The 18,539-nt window shown below is 37.2% G+C and overlaps 1 protein-coding gene across 3 annotated transcripts in view; it reads right to left on the bottom strand.

Moving 5' to 3' along the window:
* Pms1 (PMS1 homolog 1, mismatch repair system component) overlaps positions 1-18,539 on the bottom strand; it is a 103,929-nt gene that overhangs the window by 81,228 nt on the left and 4,162 nt on the right. Inside the window, exons 2-4 of one of the 3 annotated variants that reach the window (XM_021644118.2) lie at positions 13,949-14,093; positions 9,749-9,931; positions 2,238-2,340 (exon numbers count right to left, since the gene is read on the bottom strand). In XM_021644118.2, the coding sequence (XP_021499793.2) occupies positions 2,238-2,340; positions 9,749-9,931; positions 13,949-14,080 (418 nt within the window). In that variant the 5' untranslated portion in view covers positions 14,081-14,093. Of the gene's footprint in view, positions 1-2,237; positions 2,341-9,748; positions 9,932-13,889; positions 14,094-18,539 lie in introns of those variants that run through there. The other 2 variants (XM_060368334.1, XM_060368335.1) reach the window with 2 other exon arrangements.

Genomic DNA, 18,539 nt, shown 5'->3' with positions numbered 1-18,539 from the left:
AGAAAACCAGGTATAATGTTTAAGAATCTAATGAAGGGAAGAAAAGGCCAACTAAAATAACATCTAATTAAAAGCATAAATAACTTTAAGAGGCTGAAACAATCAATAAAACAAGTATCTGTTCCCCAAAAGCAAAATAGGAATTTTCAGTAAATCACTTTAAATATGTGAGGTTGTCTCTGTACCTACAGTTATGCCACCTACAGGTGCCACCTAACCAGATGATATGAAGAGTTAACTGCTAAGGACATTCACATCACAGCACAGATTAATCTACAAGAACCTTAAATGCATAGGTATAAATTAGGATGGTGAACTGTAGTTTTATCTTACACAGAAAACATTTAAATGGAAGCTAATGACAGCTGGTGAAATGTGAGTCTGAGATTTAGTCACTCACAACCCATCAACACGAAGCAATGGAACTGCAAGAACACTTTTATTATACAGACTTATATAATTTGTCTATCTGGAACAATCTGAAAATAAGACTTCTGTTTTGTTTTTTGTTTTTTCTTCTTCTTCTTCTTCTTCTTCTTCTTCTTCTTCTTGTTACCTTAGCAATCAAGTGTAGTTAGGTGGAAAAAGTGAGTTACAAAAAATCATGCTGGTTTTGTAACTATTGACCTTTCAAGTATGTTGTTTCTTGAGTTATGAAATAAGCTAATGAAAATAAGATGCATTTACTGACTACAAAACTTCCTTAACATGCATACTTAATTTTACTTACTAAAGGTAGAAGACTGACGTCAGTACGAAAAGAAAAATCAAGCAGTAAAAGGGCAAAGATCAGATGGAGTCCTTCCTTAAGGATTGTTATTTCATAGTTCCCATGGAGATGAACACAGAAAAGCATGAGAAGTATGATGCTACAGAGCCGCTGGCCACCCACATCAGACTGGCAAGCACTGAGATAAAAATAAATACTTTAAGTTTTATAAGGTGACTGGGTCACTGCAAAGAGCACACTCAGCCTGCTTCCGGTTTCCTGACTTGAAGTTTTAAGATCTAGACGATCTCTCAAAATGGAACATATTTAAAATAAAAAATAAAATGAAGACTTATCTTTGTTCAACACATATTAAAAAGATAATATATTATTTTAACTAAAGTATATAAATTTATTATATATCAAATTAAGTACTGATCATAGATGGGCTCCCTTTTATTAACTTATAAACAAGTGAGATATAAATGAGTATGTTTTCTTAGAATTTCCTATTAATTCCTTTTCCTCTGTGAATATAAAAATATAAATTCCTACTGAGAAAAAATAATCAGTAACCATGCTGACAATTTCAAAAATTATAGGCAGGGTGAATTTACCAGAATTAAGGAAATAAATTTCATAAAGACCGAAGTTATTTTAAAAAGTAAATGCAATAATTTAACTTTAAAATGGGAAGGGTGAAACCACAAAAAAATGTAATACTTTGATCATGTGAAACAAAGAGCCATAAAATTAACTTGAAATCAACATTCTTGATGGGAGAAGGGGAAACAGCCCACAGGTCCCTCACAGAGCCAGTGGCTCTCTGAACTCGACTCTGAAGAGGAGACATCTTTGACATCGTCTCACCCACCCACTGCTGGGAAAAGACTAGGAGATTTCGTGAACTCAGACTAAAAATACTGTTTTCTACCTCAAAATTAGTTTTAAAAGAACTTAAAACATAGCAAATAAAATTACATACACATGTGTATAAAACAATAAACAATAGGACAAATAGTTGATACATATTTGTCTCAGAATAGCACAGAGAGTGAAGAAGTGGAAGAGGTATCAGTTGGGACTTTGGCAGGAAGTCGGTAAAATGTAGGAGCTGAACAATGATTACACTTTTTAACCTACATTATGCCCATGTTTCGAGTTTTTCATTAATACTTCTAAATTATTGAATCATAGTATCTTGGGCTCACAGTTTATTACAAATCAATGACGTTTTATGTGCTTCAGTAAAACACTCCCTCATCTGTGAAGATGACATCAACCATCTGTGAAGATGAGCCAACAGGAAAACAACTGCTGGTATAGCAAGTCATCCGGAGTCACTGTCTCAACTCACTCCTCTTCAAGATAACGTTTAAGAGGCTCACAGAGGAAGGCTGAATGCTTGCTTGAAAGATAACCAGACTTTATCAAGACTAAACCCAAAACACTGTTTAAATTCAAGGCAAAATTTTTTTCTTTCTTTTTTAAATAATGGCAACACCAAGCTATAAAGCTACTCACTTACCTTGACCAAGATGTGAAGGTTTCTGAGAAAGTATGTGACCACTGCCATCTAAAACATACTGGGTGCTAAAGTCATCAGCAGCTGTCCTTGTTGTGACTACCACCTGGAAACAACAAACCAAAAAGAAGTATGGCAATCTAACAGATCAATCCCCCTCTCCTTCCTTTCTTTATCCTTCCTTTCCCCTGGCAGGGCTACCTTGCCAGCCCACAGAGGAAGAGGATCCAGGCAGTCCTGGTGAGACTCAGGACATTCACCAGGAGACATGAAATCTTGTCTTTGACATGGAATCTTGCTATGTGCTTCGTGATAATCTCAAACTCCTGATCTTTATGGCACCTATGAGTCCGGGGATCATGGGAATGTATCACTGCAACTCACTAAAATTATTATTTAGCTGTGGCAATGAAGATAATTTCCCCAAAGGCAGCATAGTAAGCCATGCCTACCACTCTAGCATTTAGGAGTCTAAGGCAGGAGAATTGCTGTGAGTTCCAGATCATGTTGGGCTACAGAGGAGAGAAAGAGAGAGAGAGAGAGAAAGAAAGAAGAGACAGAGAGAGAGAGGAGAGAAAAGAGAGCCAGATAGAAAGAGATAAAGAGAGAGAAGAAAGAAAGAGAGAGGCAGAAAAAAAGACAGGCAGAAAGAAAGAAAGAGAGAGAGAGAAAGAAAGAAAGAAAGAAAGAAAGAAAGAAAGAAAGAAAGAGAGAGAGAGAGAGAGGAAGGAAGGAAGGAAAGAAGGAAGGAAGGAAGGAAGGCAGAAAGAAAGACAGAAGAGAGAGAGAAAGAGAAAGAAAGGGAGAAAGATCACATTCACTTAATATTAGAAAAGACATTACTTGATAATTTCTTTTTTAAAGACTTGTTTTATTTTAATTAAGAGTGTGTGTGTAGGTGTGTATGATTACATACACATATGTACAGGTGCCTGAGGAGGCCAGAAGCTTCAGAAGCCTGGAGCTAAAGTTACAATACATTGTGAATCTTGATGTGGTTGCTGGAAACTGAACTCAGGCTCTCTGGAAGAGTGCACACGATCTTAATTATTTACTTAATCAATTACTTTGAATACTTCTCTGGTATTTTCTTTTCTTTTTTTTTTTTTTTGGAGTTACACTTTGAAACAACAGAGCAGCCTGTGATTTTTTTGTGTTCTAAATGAACTAATATTTGAGCATTTTAATTAAAACAAAACCCAGTGTACCTCAAATGGCTATTTGTATTATATGCTTTACAAATGTAAAAGCAAATACTTTAATTGTACCAAGGGAACTTGCTTTTTAATAATTTCCATAAATTTATGGATAAATAATCAGGTAGTAATCATCTTCTTCCCTAATATATTTTCCATAAAGCACTTCTGAATTTCAAGTCTATGGTTTCAAATAGCAAAATTTAAAATATATACATAATATTTAATATTTAAACTCAAGTTTAAAACAATGTTTAAGTGTAAATTTTTCATTAATTAAAAAAGCCAGATTAAACATTTAAACATAGGAGAAGACTTCATTAAACACCAAAATATTTCACTATGCTGCCATGTCTGCTGCGGACAAAGACTTAAGAATCCAATACTTTTTTGAATTACCCAAACTCTGCGCATCAACCTGTGATACTGGGAGGAAACACAGCCTTGATGGAAAAGTTAAAAAAAAAAAAAAAAAATATGTACACATCATAGATGGGGGGAGGAGATTTTTTTCCAGTTTCAAGAACTATTAGAGACTACTAGGTTTTTTGAAATGGTTGTCCAACTTTTACTAGGGGTAGTGAGTCAAACTGCTATTTGTGTAATAACTGTTCAAATAAAGTAAAGGAAAAAATAATAGCTGTGTGCTTCTATGAATTTCAACTGTTGTACATTGCTCAAAAGTCACCTCATAGGTTGATGATGCATAACTTTAATCTTGATCTTCCCTACCACAACCCAAGTCTAAAATAGCCAATGCATTATTGGTTCTGTTTACCCAAAAACAAATAAAACATTAAGTTTTTTCCATTGTTTGATTATTTTACAAATGCCCCTTTAAAAGTAATTCTACATTTAAACAACTGCTTCTTCAAAATGCCAAGGTCAACTGAATTCTATTTCTATTCTCCAAAGAGCTAGCCACCTGACCTAATGTTGGTGTCACTAAGCAAAGGCAGCCCTGGGACTCAGAGTTCCAGCACTAACTGTGCCAGTGGCTTCTAGATGGTCTTGAATAAATGACTGCACTGTTGTGTCTAAGGGAGGGTGATGATAAGAAGATTCTAATACTTTATAAGGTTACACTGGATTTTGCTTTAATGACTTCAAAGCCATCTTCTATGACACTAATTTGTCATGCTTTAAATGTGTTAGGGAATGGTATAGATGTAGAAGCTCAAGTGCAAAGAAAGGAAGCAGGATTTTAGTGCTGAAAATGTGAACATTTATGTTACACCAAAAAAAAAAAGCCCATAAAAAATTTCATTCATGTCATTTTTAGGGCACTATGAAAATATATGCATATGGGCAACACTCAGAGTAAGACAGTGAGGAAAACACATATAATCATGTTTTACAAATTCATGAAATACAGTGTGTTCTTCAGAGGAAGGAATTGTATTTCAAGCGTTCATTTCATCATGTGATCCCATGTCCCGGGCAGGAAATCTCTTCTTGGACAGGCATAGGTTCAAAATGTATTAGCTATGCAGCAGGCACATGTGCCCTACACTAAGTCATGATCAGGAGTATCTAGTAATACACACACAATCACTGATGATTCTCACTAGATGATACTGAGCAAACTGTAGAAGAGAGAGTCCAGTGATACCAGGATTTTAAGATAACACCTTTTAGAACTCTTCAGAGACCTTGAGGATTATGTTAGCTCTCCATTATTAAGAGTGGGCTAACTATAAAATGAAACTTACAAAAAAGCATTTAACCCTATGTAAGAAGTTTCCCCACAGGAATTAGATGAAGCGTAAACAAAATTACTTAGGCTACATCCTAGCAATCGCTGCACAGCTTTTCTTGACACAAAATCCTTTAAGGCAATGGTGGTAAACTTGAGTTTTTCTTGTGAGATGGAGCTGGCTTTTGGTTCATTTTTATGGGTTTGAGATTTGAACCCAGAATCTAGAAAAGGTTTGGCAAGTGTTCCACCAGAGTTTCATCACCAGCCAGAGCCTGGGTTTTAGATGAATAAATATTCTAGCACAGAAACATGAGTCTGGAGACTAAGACAGGTTTTTATGACTGAGGGGAATAAAGACTCTCTTGCCTCAATGACTAAAATTCCTTTTCTTTCTGCAGGTTGGACATGTCTGCCTGCCTACGTAAAGACATACACTAATGAATGTCCTCTGACATCCACACTTCCAGAAACCTTGATGTGGGGAGGCCAGCAACAGAAGAGCTGGCTGTAATGAGACTTCATTTAGGAAGCAGGACATTCCAACTGCTCCAAAAATCCCCAACACTACACTGAAGTTCTACCATCATGGCTTTAGATGACAAGAAGCACCTGACACTGAAGAAAGTTGTTTTTATTTGCTTGCCATCAGTCTGAGACTGGAGGCTTCTTCTTGTCCTTTTACAGCCCTCCCAGCTTCTCAGTCTACCCCTGTCAGCATGGGGAATTAATAAAACTACAGGTCCTATGTTATCTCCCTACCAAATGACATGTAACAAATGGGACTGCTTAGAGTAATGCCAACCCCAGTGTCACAACTCTAAAAGTACTGCATGAGTGAACTAACAAATATAAGGACAATGGCTAGCAGTATAAAAGAACAAGACAAAAATAACGAACTTCATTCTGTGAATGAAGACATTTGGTGAAAATTAGGAGGGATTTGCCTATGAATGGCTACAAAGTTTCAGAAAAGATTCCCTATCATGAGGAAGGTAGATAAAATCAAATGCCTGTAGAGTAAGCAACTGATTTCATCACTGATTACTGTTTTGTTTTGTTTTTTTACATTGTTGCATACTGTTTTGTTTTGGTTTTTTTTTACATTAATGTAAAAAAAGCGGAACAATCTTGTAGCTGCACACCATATAACCTTTAACCAGATAAGCTGTATGAGGCTGTGACCAGTGTGGCAAGGTATACTGTGCTACAGTAAACCCTGGTATTTGATAAGTAGAATAAATACACTGAAAAGTAGCAACAGTAAATTCATTAGAAGCAACTGTTTATAATTCATAAGCTTGTGGACTTACATAAGTGAATGTGCTATATTTCCATATAGCCACAAGTGAAGACCTACTTGCATCAGCACCACAACCCCAGAGTAAGGCATGCATTACAACTATAACACTAAGTTACAAAAGGGCTTCATCTCCATTACAATGAGTGATCACTACAGGTTGTTTTGAGATTGGGCTAAGAAAACTTGGCATTTAACTCCATAAGAGCCCATTTTCCTCATCAGTAATATGAAGAGATGGATCTACAGAAGCTTAGCCATGAAGCAGACTTTGAGACAGAGATTAATGAACAGGATTTGAATGTGACATGGTCTGGTGAGCACTGTCCTGAGCCGGGGTTGGATCTAACCAGCCTTCATCAACCAGTCACTGAGTGCTGACTGCTTGTGCCATATGATGTGGATAATACTGGTCTCTTCAGGTGAGGTGAAGTGTGCTCAGCTGGGAGCTGTTGGTAACTAGCACTCTCAGTAGCATGCATCTTAAAGCAGGGAGTGTGTGCAGTGCACTGAGGTCCACAACTACTTGAGGTTTCGGATAAAAGCAAACCCAGTCAACACATCGAAAACCTCTGTGACAAAATGCTACATGCTGCAAGGTTTGATATGCATCAAGTTTAGAACACGCAGAATAGGTCTGCACCAATACCAAGTCAGAAAACAGTTAACCTTGAGGAATGTAACCAAAATATAGAAACTTCTGGAGAATAGACAATGCCTTCATTTTGATCAGGAGTATATACAAGAGTTAACTGTTTTTTGTGTGCACACAAGTATAAATACATATATGTATTTATGTAAATATATATATGTATGTGAGTTCCTAATAGATTTATAAAGAGGATGTCATATTTTTAAGATAAACTAACACAGCACTGCAACATGTAAATTATAACTTTAAAATTTCAAAGTATTTAAAGTTTTCTACCAAAAATTCTTTGGTAATTTTAATAAGTAAAATTATTTCAATTATTTGTATTTGAGCCCTTTTGAATATCAAAAATGAAAGATAAAATGATAAATGTGGGTGTCAAGTGACTTTAACTAATCTACAAAAAAGAAAAGAAAAGAAACAACAAGCAAGCAAGATAGGAGCGAGTAGACAAGCCAACTGGTCATCTACTGTCAGAAGACAGTGAGGCGGCAAGGAAGTCACAGTTATCAAGATTAAGTGCAGTGCTGCCATCTAGCAGGCAAAGCTGGTGCGACCGCTCAAAAGGTTGGACACATTTTCAGAAAACATCAAAATACATTATTTCCTGACAATACTCCCACAATATAAAGTTTAAATTCTGTCTGCTAGTTTAAACAACAGCTAAATGATCAAAACTCTGTGTGCTAAAATAGCCAATCAAGGCTCAAACCACAGCAGGAGTACTGGGAAGCTCAGAGGTCTCTACTGGATTTTAAGAACATGCTTCGTGTACTAGTTCCAAGGCTGCAGGTTGCTACATTCATTCTCCAGAAGAAAGACAGGCCATTGCCAGTTGTTCCCTCCATTTACTCTTTGCCACAATCTATTCGGAGTCTCAAGTGACTCTAAATAAAGAAATGCTGAGTAAAGGAGAGGACGATGTACATGACGCGCTAGGTGTGGGTACACGCAGGAGTCCAAGAGTTCAAGGGCACACACAAGGGTTTCCTCCAAGAGTTCAAGGGTACACACGAGGGTTTCCTCAAGTGAGCTCTGCACATCTGCAGTCCAGCAAGAGAAGAAGAGAGGACTACTCCTCTTTGTTTTAACAGCAAAAATTCCCACTGAAGCTTCATCACTTCTGCAATGTTTTTCTAGTCTACTAAAGTCAACACTTTACAGAGCTCCAAAGCCAAAGTGCAAGTGAATCCTTAGTTAAGTACACACACACACACAGTACGGACTACAGTGAATCTGGAGAATACAACACTGCTGATAGCAGGCTACTAAACAGACATCCAATGACCAGAGAGGAAACGGCAATATCTCATGTTCATTCCACTTTTCCTAAACACGAGGAATAAATGTGTTACTTTCTGGCACTTGACCATTCTTCCCTAAAGATATGGCCATGGGCAAATTTTCAATAATTAAAGAGACCCTCAATTACTCTGTCACCCTTACCAGCACAGTCAGCTTCAAACACTAACAGGACCCCACACCTACACAGTAACAGTTTAACAGAGAAAGTTAGTCAAGTGATAGAATCCAAAACAACTGAGATACATAGAAACGAGACTGAGGTTACAAACAGTAACAAGATCTGAACAGTGGCGGTGTGAGACAACTGAGTGCGCCAGGCACTGAGGTAAGGGGTCAGATGACTGAAGCTGCAGCTTCCACTCCATCCCTAGGTGTCTCTGGGGCAGGACAAGTCAGTTCACAGCTGTAGTACTGTCTCATCACCTGTGTTTACCAAAGTGGTTTTTCCATAGTGCATTCCAACAGCTTTTATGATCAAGCAGGTACAGGAAAGTATACATACTAAAGACTACCTTTAGATTTATAATCTCTTTTAAGATAGATAAAGGCTCTAAAATGTGCTACAGTTAAATGTTGAACTTTTAAATACAACCTTTCCAAGCTAATGGTCTGTTAAACAATATCATAAAACACACATTTCCTATTTCTCAAAATTGCAAAGACAGAATTATCATATATGATAGTTAGGTGTACTTCAGCAAAAGTTCTAATGGCAAGGACCTAAACAGGTCTTTGAACACCTATAATCAGAACAACTCTTTTCATGGTAGCCAGAAGGTAGCAGCAAGGCTAGAATCCAATAGCAAATGAACGGATAAATAAAATGTATATATTGTCATACATTTCACTATGTTGCCCAGGACAGCCCAAAACCTGGCACTGATAAACATTCTCTCTAGCACTAGAATTACAGGCATGCCAAGACACCTGGCTCATCAAATTCTTTAAGTGTTACAACATAACTAGTACAAACCTTGAAGACATTATATAAAGTGAAATAAGCCAGACACAAAAGGTCTAATGTTTCTGTTTTTATAAGGTACCTGCAATGTTGATTTTTAGAGATAAAAGAACAGCAGCTGACAGACATGGGACTGGAAAAGAAGGAAGGAAGGGGGGCTTTATTTAATGAGTACTGGATTATAATTCGGGAAGATGAAAACGACCCAGAAATGAATAATGTTGATAAATGTACAACAATGTGAATGTACCACGGAAATATAGTTAAAAATGGTAGATTTCATATTAAATGTATTTTATCACAAGTTAAAAAAAAATTAGAGCTACTGACAGAGTTGATTTTCTCTTAATTTTAAAATTTAGTCATTATGAAATTAATAAAACAGCCAATATGAATTTCCTTACCTCTGCAACACTACATATTGACCCCAAGGCTTCACCGCGAAAACCATAGGTGGTCAGATTTTCAAGGTCTTCATGACTGCTTATCTTTGAGGTGTAGTATTTCACCGCCATCACAGGTACATCAACAGCCTTGATGCCCTCGCCATTGTCCCGTACTTCAATTTTATCAAATCCATAGTTCTCCTTCAAAAGAACATTAAACTGCAATCACATTGAGAACAAATTAAACACTCTAGTTATTTAACAACTTTTAAGGAAAGACAACACTATGCGAACAAGAGTTTCAATTCTTTAGCTCTGCTAACTCCTAGGTATGGTACAATGAGCAAGGTGCCCACTTTCTCTTGACTCAAGTATAACACAAAGAGGTCAATCTAATCTCTGAGGGCTCTATTAACATTTTCACTATCATAGGTATTTGTGGTAATTTATATTTTAAATTAAATTAAAAATTCTGACATAGCTTTTATGTATATTATCCCCCAAATGGAATAAAATAAAACAGTGTCACCAGCAAAACCATATCTGCTCTCACAAGAATCCAGCAACCATCCTTATTTAGCCTGACTTTTAACAAGCCCTCCCTTTTGCCTTTATAAAAAATACTGAAGTATTTACTACATAATAATTTTTATATTTTATTATAAATATCATCAAACAGAAAATTTTTGAGAAAATATATCTAACTTAAAACTTTCTTTTAAATTTGAAAATTAAAAAAAACAACCCCCATTGCTTAATTCTATTATAGAAAGCTGCATGAGAGAAGCCAAATTCCTATAATTACCCTGCTTTGTATGAATATTGTATTTTAAATAATGTCACCAACCTCACTCCAAAATGCTCTACAAATGTCACCACAGGCGAAGCTAAAAAGGTAAAAATCTTCTGGGAATTGTACTGGTGCTGTATTCTATAATGATATGACACTTTAAAACCTAAAATCATCTAATACTTTGCTGGTATTTTTAAAATAAACTATGCATACAAAGCATTATCAGAAGATACCTAAGATCTTAGTCCACATACACCTCTCGATTAAAATTACACTGACATTCTGGGAACAGCATGTCTGCTTCACCTCATTAAAAAACAACAGACAAAAACAGACGCTTGAGAAATGTAAACCTTGCAGAACAAATAACTTTGGAAATCTAAATAAAATAAAAAAACCAAAAATTCCAATGAATATTTAAATAAATATCAACATATGTCTGGAAACAGGATAAAACAGGCCTAAGGGCATCTATCAGACACAGTTAAGGAGTTTACTTACAAAGTGGTCTATGCCAAGAGTCACAGTATTAATTTACTTCACTAAGAATATGTCTACCGGCTTGTTAACATTATTTTAAAAAACAATTTTTCTTTCGGAGACACTTAAGAACAAGATACACATTTCAAGAGATAAACGAAACAGAAAAGAGGAAAAGGCAGAAATCCACAGTGAAGGATGAGATACATGTTTGTCTCCCTGGGAGTCGTAGATGGTCTATCAGATCTAAGGATGTTCTCTATCATCACCTGAACTCTAATCAGGCTAGTTATATGAAGTGCGTAAGAAAAATAATCACTCTTTTTGTTTGTTTGTTTGTTTGTTTGTTTAGATTTTATAATTGCCTTATTCACCTCGGGCCCGGCAGATATTTCTTTCTCACTATTCACCTCTCAGACCCCATCCAACGCCATCCACCTTAATCCTCTTCAATTGGAACACCTTTCATCCATAATCCCATGGTATTTGCTTTTATTCTTTATCTGGGCCTTTCCACACCATCATTGGAATCCTTTCTCCAGTTCCATGTGGTTCCTCCAGGGTAACCAATCCTGGCATCCTCCTTCCTCCTTTCAATAAACTGTTTTTCATATCATAGCATATTATGTAGAGCACTGGCTCTCCCTAATGCTGCTACCCTTTAATATAGTTCCTCATGTTGTGGTGACCCCAACCATAAAATTATTTTGCTACTGTTATGAATTGCACAGCAGCAACCTGCTATGTAGGTACATGCTCAAGCTTTACTTATTATCTGAAACTTTAGGAGTTTAGTAACTACCAAACAAAGCCCCCAAATTAACCAGCTGTACCCAAAACATGCTAAGAACCATTAACATAGATGAGAAAGAGTAAGTCAGGAACACTAGCTTCCAATCACACATCCACTACTAGCTAATTAAGAGATTGGGGAAAGTTTTCGGAACACTGATTCTCTAGAAAATGGTAGTCAATATAATTTTCATAAGAAGTGTTTGGATGGTCTAACCTTGATAATAAGTAAAAGTTAGATCCTTTTATTACCGAGTACGCCTCTCAGAATTATGATTTCACAGTGCTAGCAATCACACAAGTATCTGATAAATAGATTTTTTTAACATCATATTCTTCAATACAAACTTACACTCCTAGTATACAGTAGATAACAAACAGGTAGGGAGGACACAAAAATATAGGGTATTAACTCTAGGAGCTTGAAATTTAAAATGGGGGAGAAAAAACCATTCAAACTCATTGCAATATGTCACAAGCACAGTTGGATGCTTCCTAAACTTTTTCCACCCACAAATACTGTAATATGTGTAGTTTTATCATTTTTTAAAAGTAAATACATATTTGCACACTGATGAGACAGATGGAGGTGCTTGCTTATTTTTACATAATTAATCCTTGGTGGAACATTTGCTATCTTAGAACACAGAACATCTTCAAAGATTTCAGGTTCGATCGGCTGATTCTACAGTTGTCAATGCTCATAATGATGGTCTGAATGAGGATGGCTCCATTGGATCATATTTGGTTCCTAGTTGGTGGATCTCTGTAGGGAAGTGCTAGGTGTGGCCTTGTTAGAGGAGATGTATCTGCTGGGGTGGACTACAGGTCCAGTGTCTCTCTCTGCTTCCAAATTGTGCATCCAGATGGAGCTCTCAGCTACTTCTCCAGCACCAACCTTGCCTTCCTGCCATCATGCTCCCTGCCGGGACTCAGTTCTGAAGCAAGCAAGCTCCCAACTAAATTCTTTCAAGATTATCTATGTCATTTGGTTGCTTCACAGCTATAGTAAAATGACTAAGACCTAAATTGATACCAGGGATTGGGATATTGCTGTGACAGACCTGACCATGCTGCTTTTTGGAGAAATATGGAAAACTTTGGCACTTTGGACAGAAAAGCTCTTGAATGCTTAAAGTGAGGCTTAATGGGCCACCATAGTACAATCTTGGAAGACAGTAATACTGAAAGCAATGTGGATTATAGAGGTCCAGTTCCAGATTTCAGAGGGGAATAATATTAGCAACTAGGCTAGAGACTATTCTTGTGATAATTTTGGCAAAAAAATGGCTGCTTTTTGCCCTAGTCCTAAGAATCTGCCTGAGGCTAAGCTGAAGAGTTTGGGTTAATGTCCTTGGTAGAGGAGATTTCAAACAGTTTCGGATGACTCTGTTGTGTAGTGATTAGTATCCACTGATACACAGATCTTCAATGTAAAAGAGCAAACAGGCAAAAAGAAATATAAACACATTTTGAGCACCAAAGAATGTAATGTCATATTGGAGCCTTGGTTTGTGCTGAAAGACATAAGAGGTGGAGAGTAAAGAGGGTGGGGTCCTCAGGGCAAGACCCCACCCAGCTAATCCTGCAGGTTGTGGAAAGAAAAGGCCTAGGAATTGAAGGAAATATTATACAACAAAGAAAGACACCAACAGATCAAACCTCATGGAATGTAATTCAAAGAGCAGGAGTAAAGGGTCATGAAATCTTTCTCCTTGGTTAAGAAAAACTGAGACCAGGTGTGTGACAGGGAGTAGGTCCCTGCATGGAGGCCCAGGAAGGGCTTGAATAAGCTGTTAAAGTGAAGCCTGGACCATGCTGGTGAGTGAAGATGTGGATGCCAGAAGTCTGTGATGTCTCGGTGAGGTGTGCAGGCATGTTCTGACTTTGCAGTGCATGTGCTACACGTTCAGAAGCTGGGGTTTACAAACACTAAAAGAAAACAGACTTTGGGTGACAGACTCCTATTTAGCTATGCTTTCTTTTGTAATTTCCTTTAGTGTTACTATAATCTTACTTTAAATTACAATTTATTCTTTAAAATGTGTCCCAAAATGTACAGTGTCTGGGAAGGAAAAGAAACCAACATCCTACCAGGAAAATCTGTCAGGCCCACTTTGCTCTCAAAGCACTTGCTTCAACAGAGCACGTACCAGTCTCACATCGACGCTGGTAGCTCCAGCGTCCAAGGAGTTCTCAACAAGCTCTTTCACAACACTGGCCACAGAGGCGATAGTCTGAGAACTGCACAGGAGGCGAACTGTCGCCGCAGGCAACTGCTTCATGTCAGCTCAGTACCTAGAAAAGAATCAAGAGGTGTAAATATAAGAGTTGTTAAACATTCCTGGCTCACAGAGCAGACAATAACAAGAGGTGGCACCTAAGAGCTCACCTGTGTTGAGCCACTGTGTATGCAAGGCTTGAATGCAAGCTCACATTGTAGGGGGAACTAATTTCTAACTAATATTCTTAGAAACAGGAAACATTACCATTTCCATTTTGCTAGATTCCTGGGGCATGTACATGGAAACTCGTTTGTTCGGTTATTAAAACACGGAGTCAAGACTTTGATACAGGAGTTCTGAAACATGGAATTAGTTACAACTGACAAGTGCAAAATGACCCAACAGCCTAAAACAAAACAGGAGGGACAGACAGTCAGGTAAGATGGTCGACTGGAAGCTCGCCATACGACTGGTGAAGTACAAGCACCAGAATAAGAAAAAACAGACCAGACATGGAAGGAGCTGGAAGGAGAGAAAAGGAAAAAAGAAAGTGGTGAAAAAAAAAAACATTTAGTTTGAATATCAACAACAAAATAATAAAATAATTACAAAATGTTTAAGTGATTAAAATATAAGACAAAACAGACTTTACAAACAGAGAAAGAGAAGAGCTTTGGGAATTCATTCACGTAATGACAGAACAGCAGAGGAAAAGATGAGCAACACTAAACAGTATTCTGAGGTGAGCCAGAAAAAGGAGAGAGAAAAGAGGGAAAGAGACACACAGAGAGAGGAACATGCCTGCAAGCGTTCAGATCCATGATGCACAGTAGGTCCTTACAGTACTGTTTAAATAGATCATCAAAATTTAAATAACCAACAAAGAAACTTGATAGTTAAACTATACACTTATCTAATGGACTTTGTGGTTCATGGTTACACACAAAATACTCTATCCAACAGATACAGGGTACATATTCTCAGCAACACATGAAATCTTATCTAAAACAGACCACAAACTGAGATCAAATAATTTGTTGCCTTATCAGACAATAATGAAAGAAAAATGAGAAATTAACAGCAACTGAAACTAAAGAAGCTATAAGGTTCTCGAAAACTGAACGATGCATTCTAGAATGACCAGAAATCAGAAAGGAAATTTTTTAATTTTCTAGAATCAAATGAAAACAAGTTACTAGAACCTTTGGGATAGAACTAGAACAATTTTCAAAAGAAAGTTTAGAGCTCTGAGTGTTTACAGTGAAAGAGCAGAGCCCTCTCAAGTAATTAGCAGAGGATACACCTCAAAGTCTTAAAGAAACCGCAACAAGCCAACCCAAAGGTAGTGGAAAGCAAATACAGATCAGAACAACATCGATAATCGAGGGTAAGAGAGTAATGCATAAAGTCTATCAAAGAATTGTCAGTCTAAAAAAATAAGCAAGACTGACAGAGCCCTGCAAAGAGAAGATTCTAATTAATAAAGTTAGAAATGAAAAGGTCATGTGACAAAACAGTCCAATGAAATAAAGAGGATCGATCATTAGGATACTTTGAAAACTGATGACACAAATTGAATAAATTGTAATAAATGATAATAATTAAAAACTTTAAAAAAGAAACCTGATTGTAGTGGTTTGAATGTCCCTATAGTCATAAGCATTTGAATACTTCCTAAATAGGTGATTTCAAAATTACTCTAACCGTCATCTAATGTTGATGTAAATTATAGTCTTTGTGATTGCCCTTTAAAATGCCTTATTCTGCCGGGTGCAGTGGCACACACCTGCTCAAGGAGGCAAAGGCAGGCAGATCTCTGTGATTTGAAGACCAGCCTGATCTACAAAGTCATTCCAGGACAGCCAAGGCTACACAAAGAAACTCTGTCTCGTCTCGAAAAACCAAAAAAAAAAAAAAAAAACAAAAACAAAAACAAAAACAAACAAACAAACAAAAAAAACAGCCTTATCCCTGAGCTTGGGCACTAAGAGTTTTCAGGCCACCCCTGATCTGGCCATTGATAAAAAAGGACTAAAATTTTTAACTGCTTTAAACAGAGTGGCTGTCAGTAACTATCTCACGTGGATCATTTCACCAGCACATGGGTGCTGGGAATTGAACCCTGGTCTTCTGGAAGAACAGCAAGTACTCTTAACCTCCAAGCCATCTCTCCAGCCCAGGGAAAAAGGTCTTGTCATAAAAGCAGAAGGAGCATTAACTAATGGAGGGAGGAAAAGAACCAAAAAACAAGCAAGACTTGGGAGTAGGGGAAGGAGAAAAATTAGAACAAAGCATTGCACTTGTATGAACAAAAATAATAAAACCCATTATTTTCATGTCAACTTAACAACTAAACAAGACAGAAAGTTCATAATAGCATAACTGGGAGAAAACTACCATTTTTCCTATTTCTCTCTCCAAGGGTCTGAGTATATCATGTACAGTTCCGATTTCTTTTCTACTAAACTCTAACTGCCTGCTGGAACTACCAGCTCAAACTCAAGGTATTCCTAGCAAATTAATCATGCAGTCAAACCTCAATGGAATGAGTTCCTGTTTCTCACAGATTCTTCTGTCTTTCACACTTAGCCCTCCCTTATGAAATCCAGCATGCTAGATAACGTGCTGAGTTCTTACATGCATTGCTTTTAATCTATAAGTATGAAAATGAGACACTATACAAGCATTCATGATCTTATCACCACTTAAGATGTGTAAAATAAATGTAAGCATTCTCAAGATCAAGAAGTTGCTCAAGTTGACCTTCCCTCCATTCTGTCCCACAAAAAAAGGGGGGGGTGCAAAAAAAACTGGAATAAGGAAGGTTCTTATACATGATTTCCTGACAATATATCACAAAATACGGTCAGAAACACAAGGTTACTCAGAGGCCACTACAACTTGACACAAAAGTACCTCAGGGATGTCTGCCTGACAACTGCTCAACCTCGGGCTGATGCCACTGTCCTCACCAGTCACAACGGCCTAGGCTCCTTTTTACCAAGATCTGATAAACTCCTCATCTCATGTGTCTTTACAAACTTCCCTTGCCCTCAACTCTACAAACATGTATAATAATCTTTGAAGAATTTTTTGTGGAATAAAAACAGAATGACTGAGTGACTAGCCATGATTATTTCTCAAAAGTTAAAGATCCTTATGTTAAATGTCCTGGTCCAAACTCATTATATCAGATTACTGCATCATTGATTGCAGTGGAATCTTGAAGACAAACTAGTTTTAAAGGCTTCTTAAAAATCACCAGTGAGCTGTAACTGAGGAATGACAAGAACTGTGGAATGATAAGAGGAATGATAAGAACTGGCACCTTGGGATGTGGATAATGATTCAGTCATATGACAGCTTCATTGGCACATCATTAGTTATGCAAATGGTTTGGAATTCTATAATGCCTTTTTAACCACCAAGCTCTTTTGGATTGGCTAGCAAGAACATAGAATCACTTTTAATCCAAACTAGCCACACACACCATACATGTCAAATATCTACCTTCTGCATCACTTGGCCTAAAATACGTCTCTTACCATGCTGTGAAAAATCTCTGTGATAATCCAACAAGTTAACATACATTCTGTTCAAAAAAACAAAAAGCCTCCAAAATCTAAAATGAAAAGTTTATTACTGAAAAGGTACATGGGGGAGGGGGTTGTTTGCTGTTGATGCTTTGTAACCCTGCAGCTTGGAATTCACTGAGTAAACCAGATTAGCCTCAGACTTGCAGTGATTCTCCTGTTTGTACATCCTGAGTGCTAGAATTATGGTAGGGGAGGGTATGTCTAACTTCAGAAAATATTTTGGGAAGATTAGCTTGTCACAATGTAAGTCCTCTAAAATGTTTAAAAGGTATTTTTGGGGGGTGCAAAAAAAAAAAACTGTGCAAACAAAGCAAAATAAACAAACACCTCTAGGAACTTATTTAATTCTGAATGACTATATACTAAAGAATGAACTGAAACTATGAAATCTAGTTTTAAACAAGACGATAAAGCAAAGCACGAACCCAAAAGGTCGGTTAATGATTCCTTTTTAGGCAATGTACAACCAGATGTCATGTAAGCTAATAACTGAGTCAGACAGACACCAGGATTTAGATCATCCTCTGGGAAGAGGCTAAAACCTCCCGGGTTCTTACAATTCACAAGCATATTTTTGCTACACATAAAGAAAGCCAGGCTGATGGGCAGAGCAGAAAAACATATGAGAGGCTAAGATCCAGGTCTGAGGATCTTTACTAATGAAGCAATTCCTCTGCAAAAACAAGTTATTGCGGAGATAAATGGAGATGATGCAAGGATCAAATTTAATAGTATATATAAAAACTGGGGATGGCTGGAGACACAGATGAGGACAGACAAGGATGAGGGTGCAAAAATGAAGCCAATTACTTTGAATATTAGCAGAGAAAAGTATGCATAGCCGCATAGTCCTAGGCCTTGGAAGGCTGAGGTAGAAGATGAAGCATTCAAAGCAGAAAGGCCCTAAGTATGTAATTATTATT

This window comes from Meriones unguiculatus, chromosome 15 (assembly GCF_030254825.1).
Source record: "Meriones unguiculatus strain TT.TT164.6M chromosome 15, Bangor_MerUng_6.1, whole genome shotgun sequence".
NCBI lineage: Eukaryota > Metazoa > Chordata > Mammalia > Rodentia > Muridae > Meriones > Meriones unguiculatus.
The sequence above is the reverse complement of the archived record's forward strand: the minus strand, read 5'-3'. Positions and strand labels throughout refer to the sequence as shown.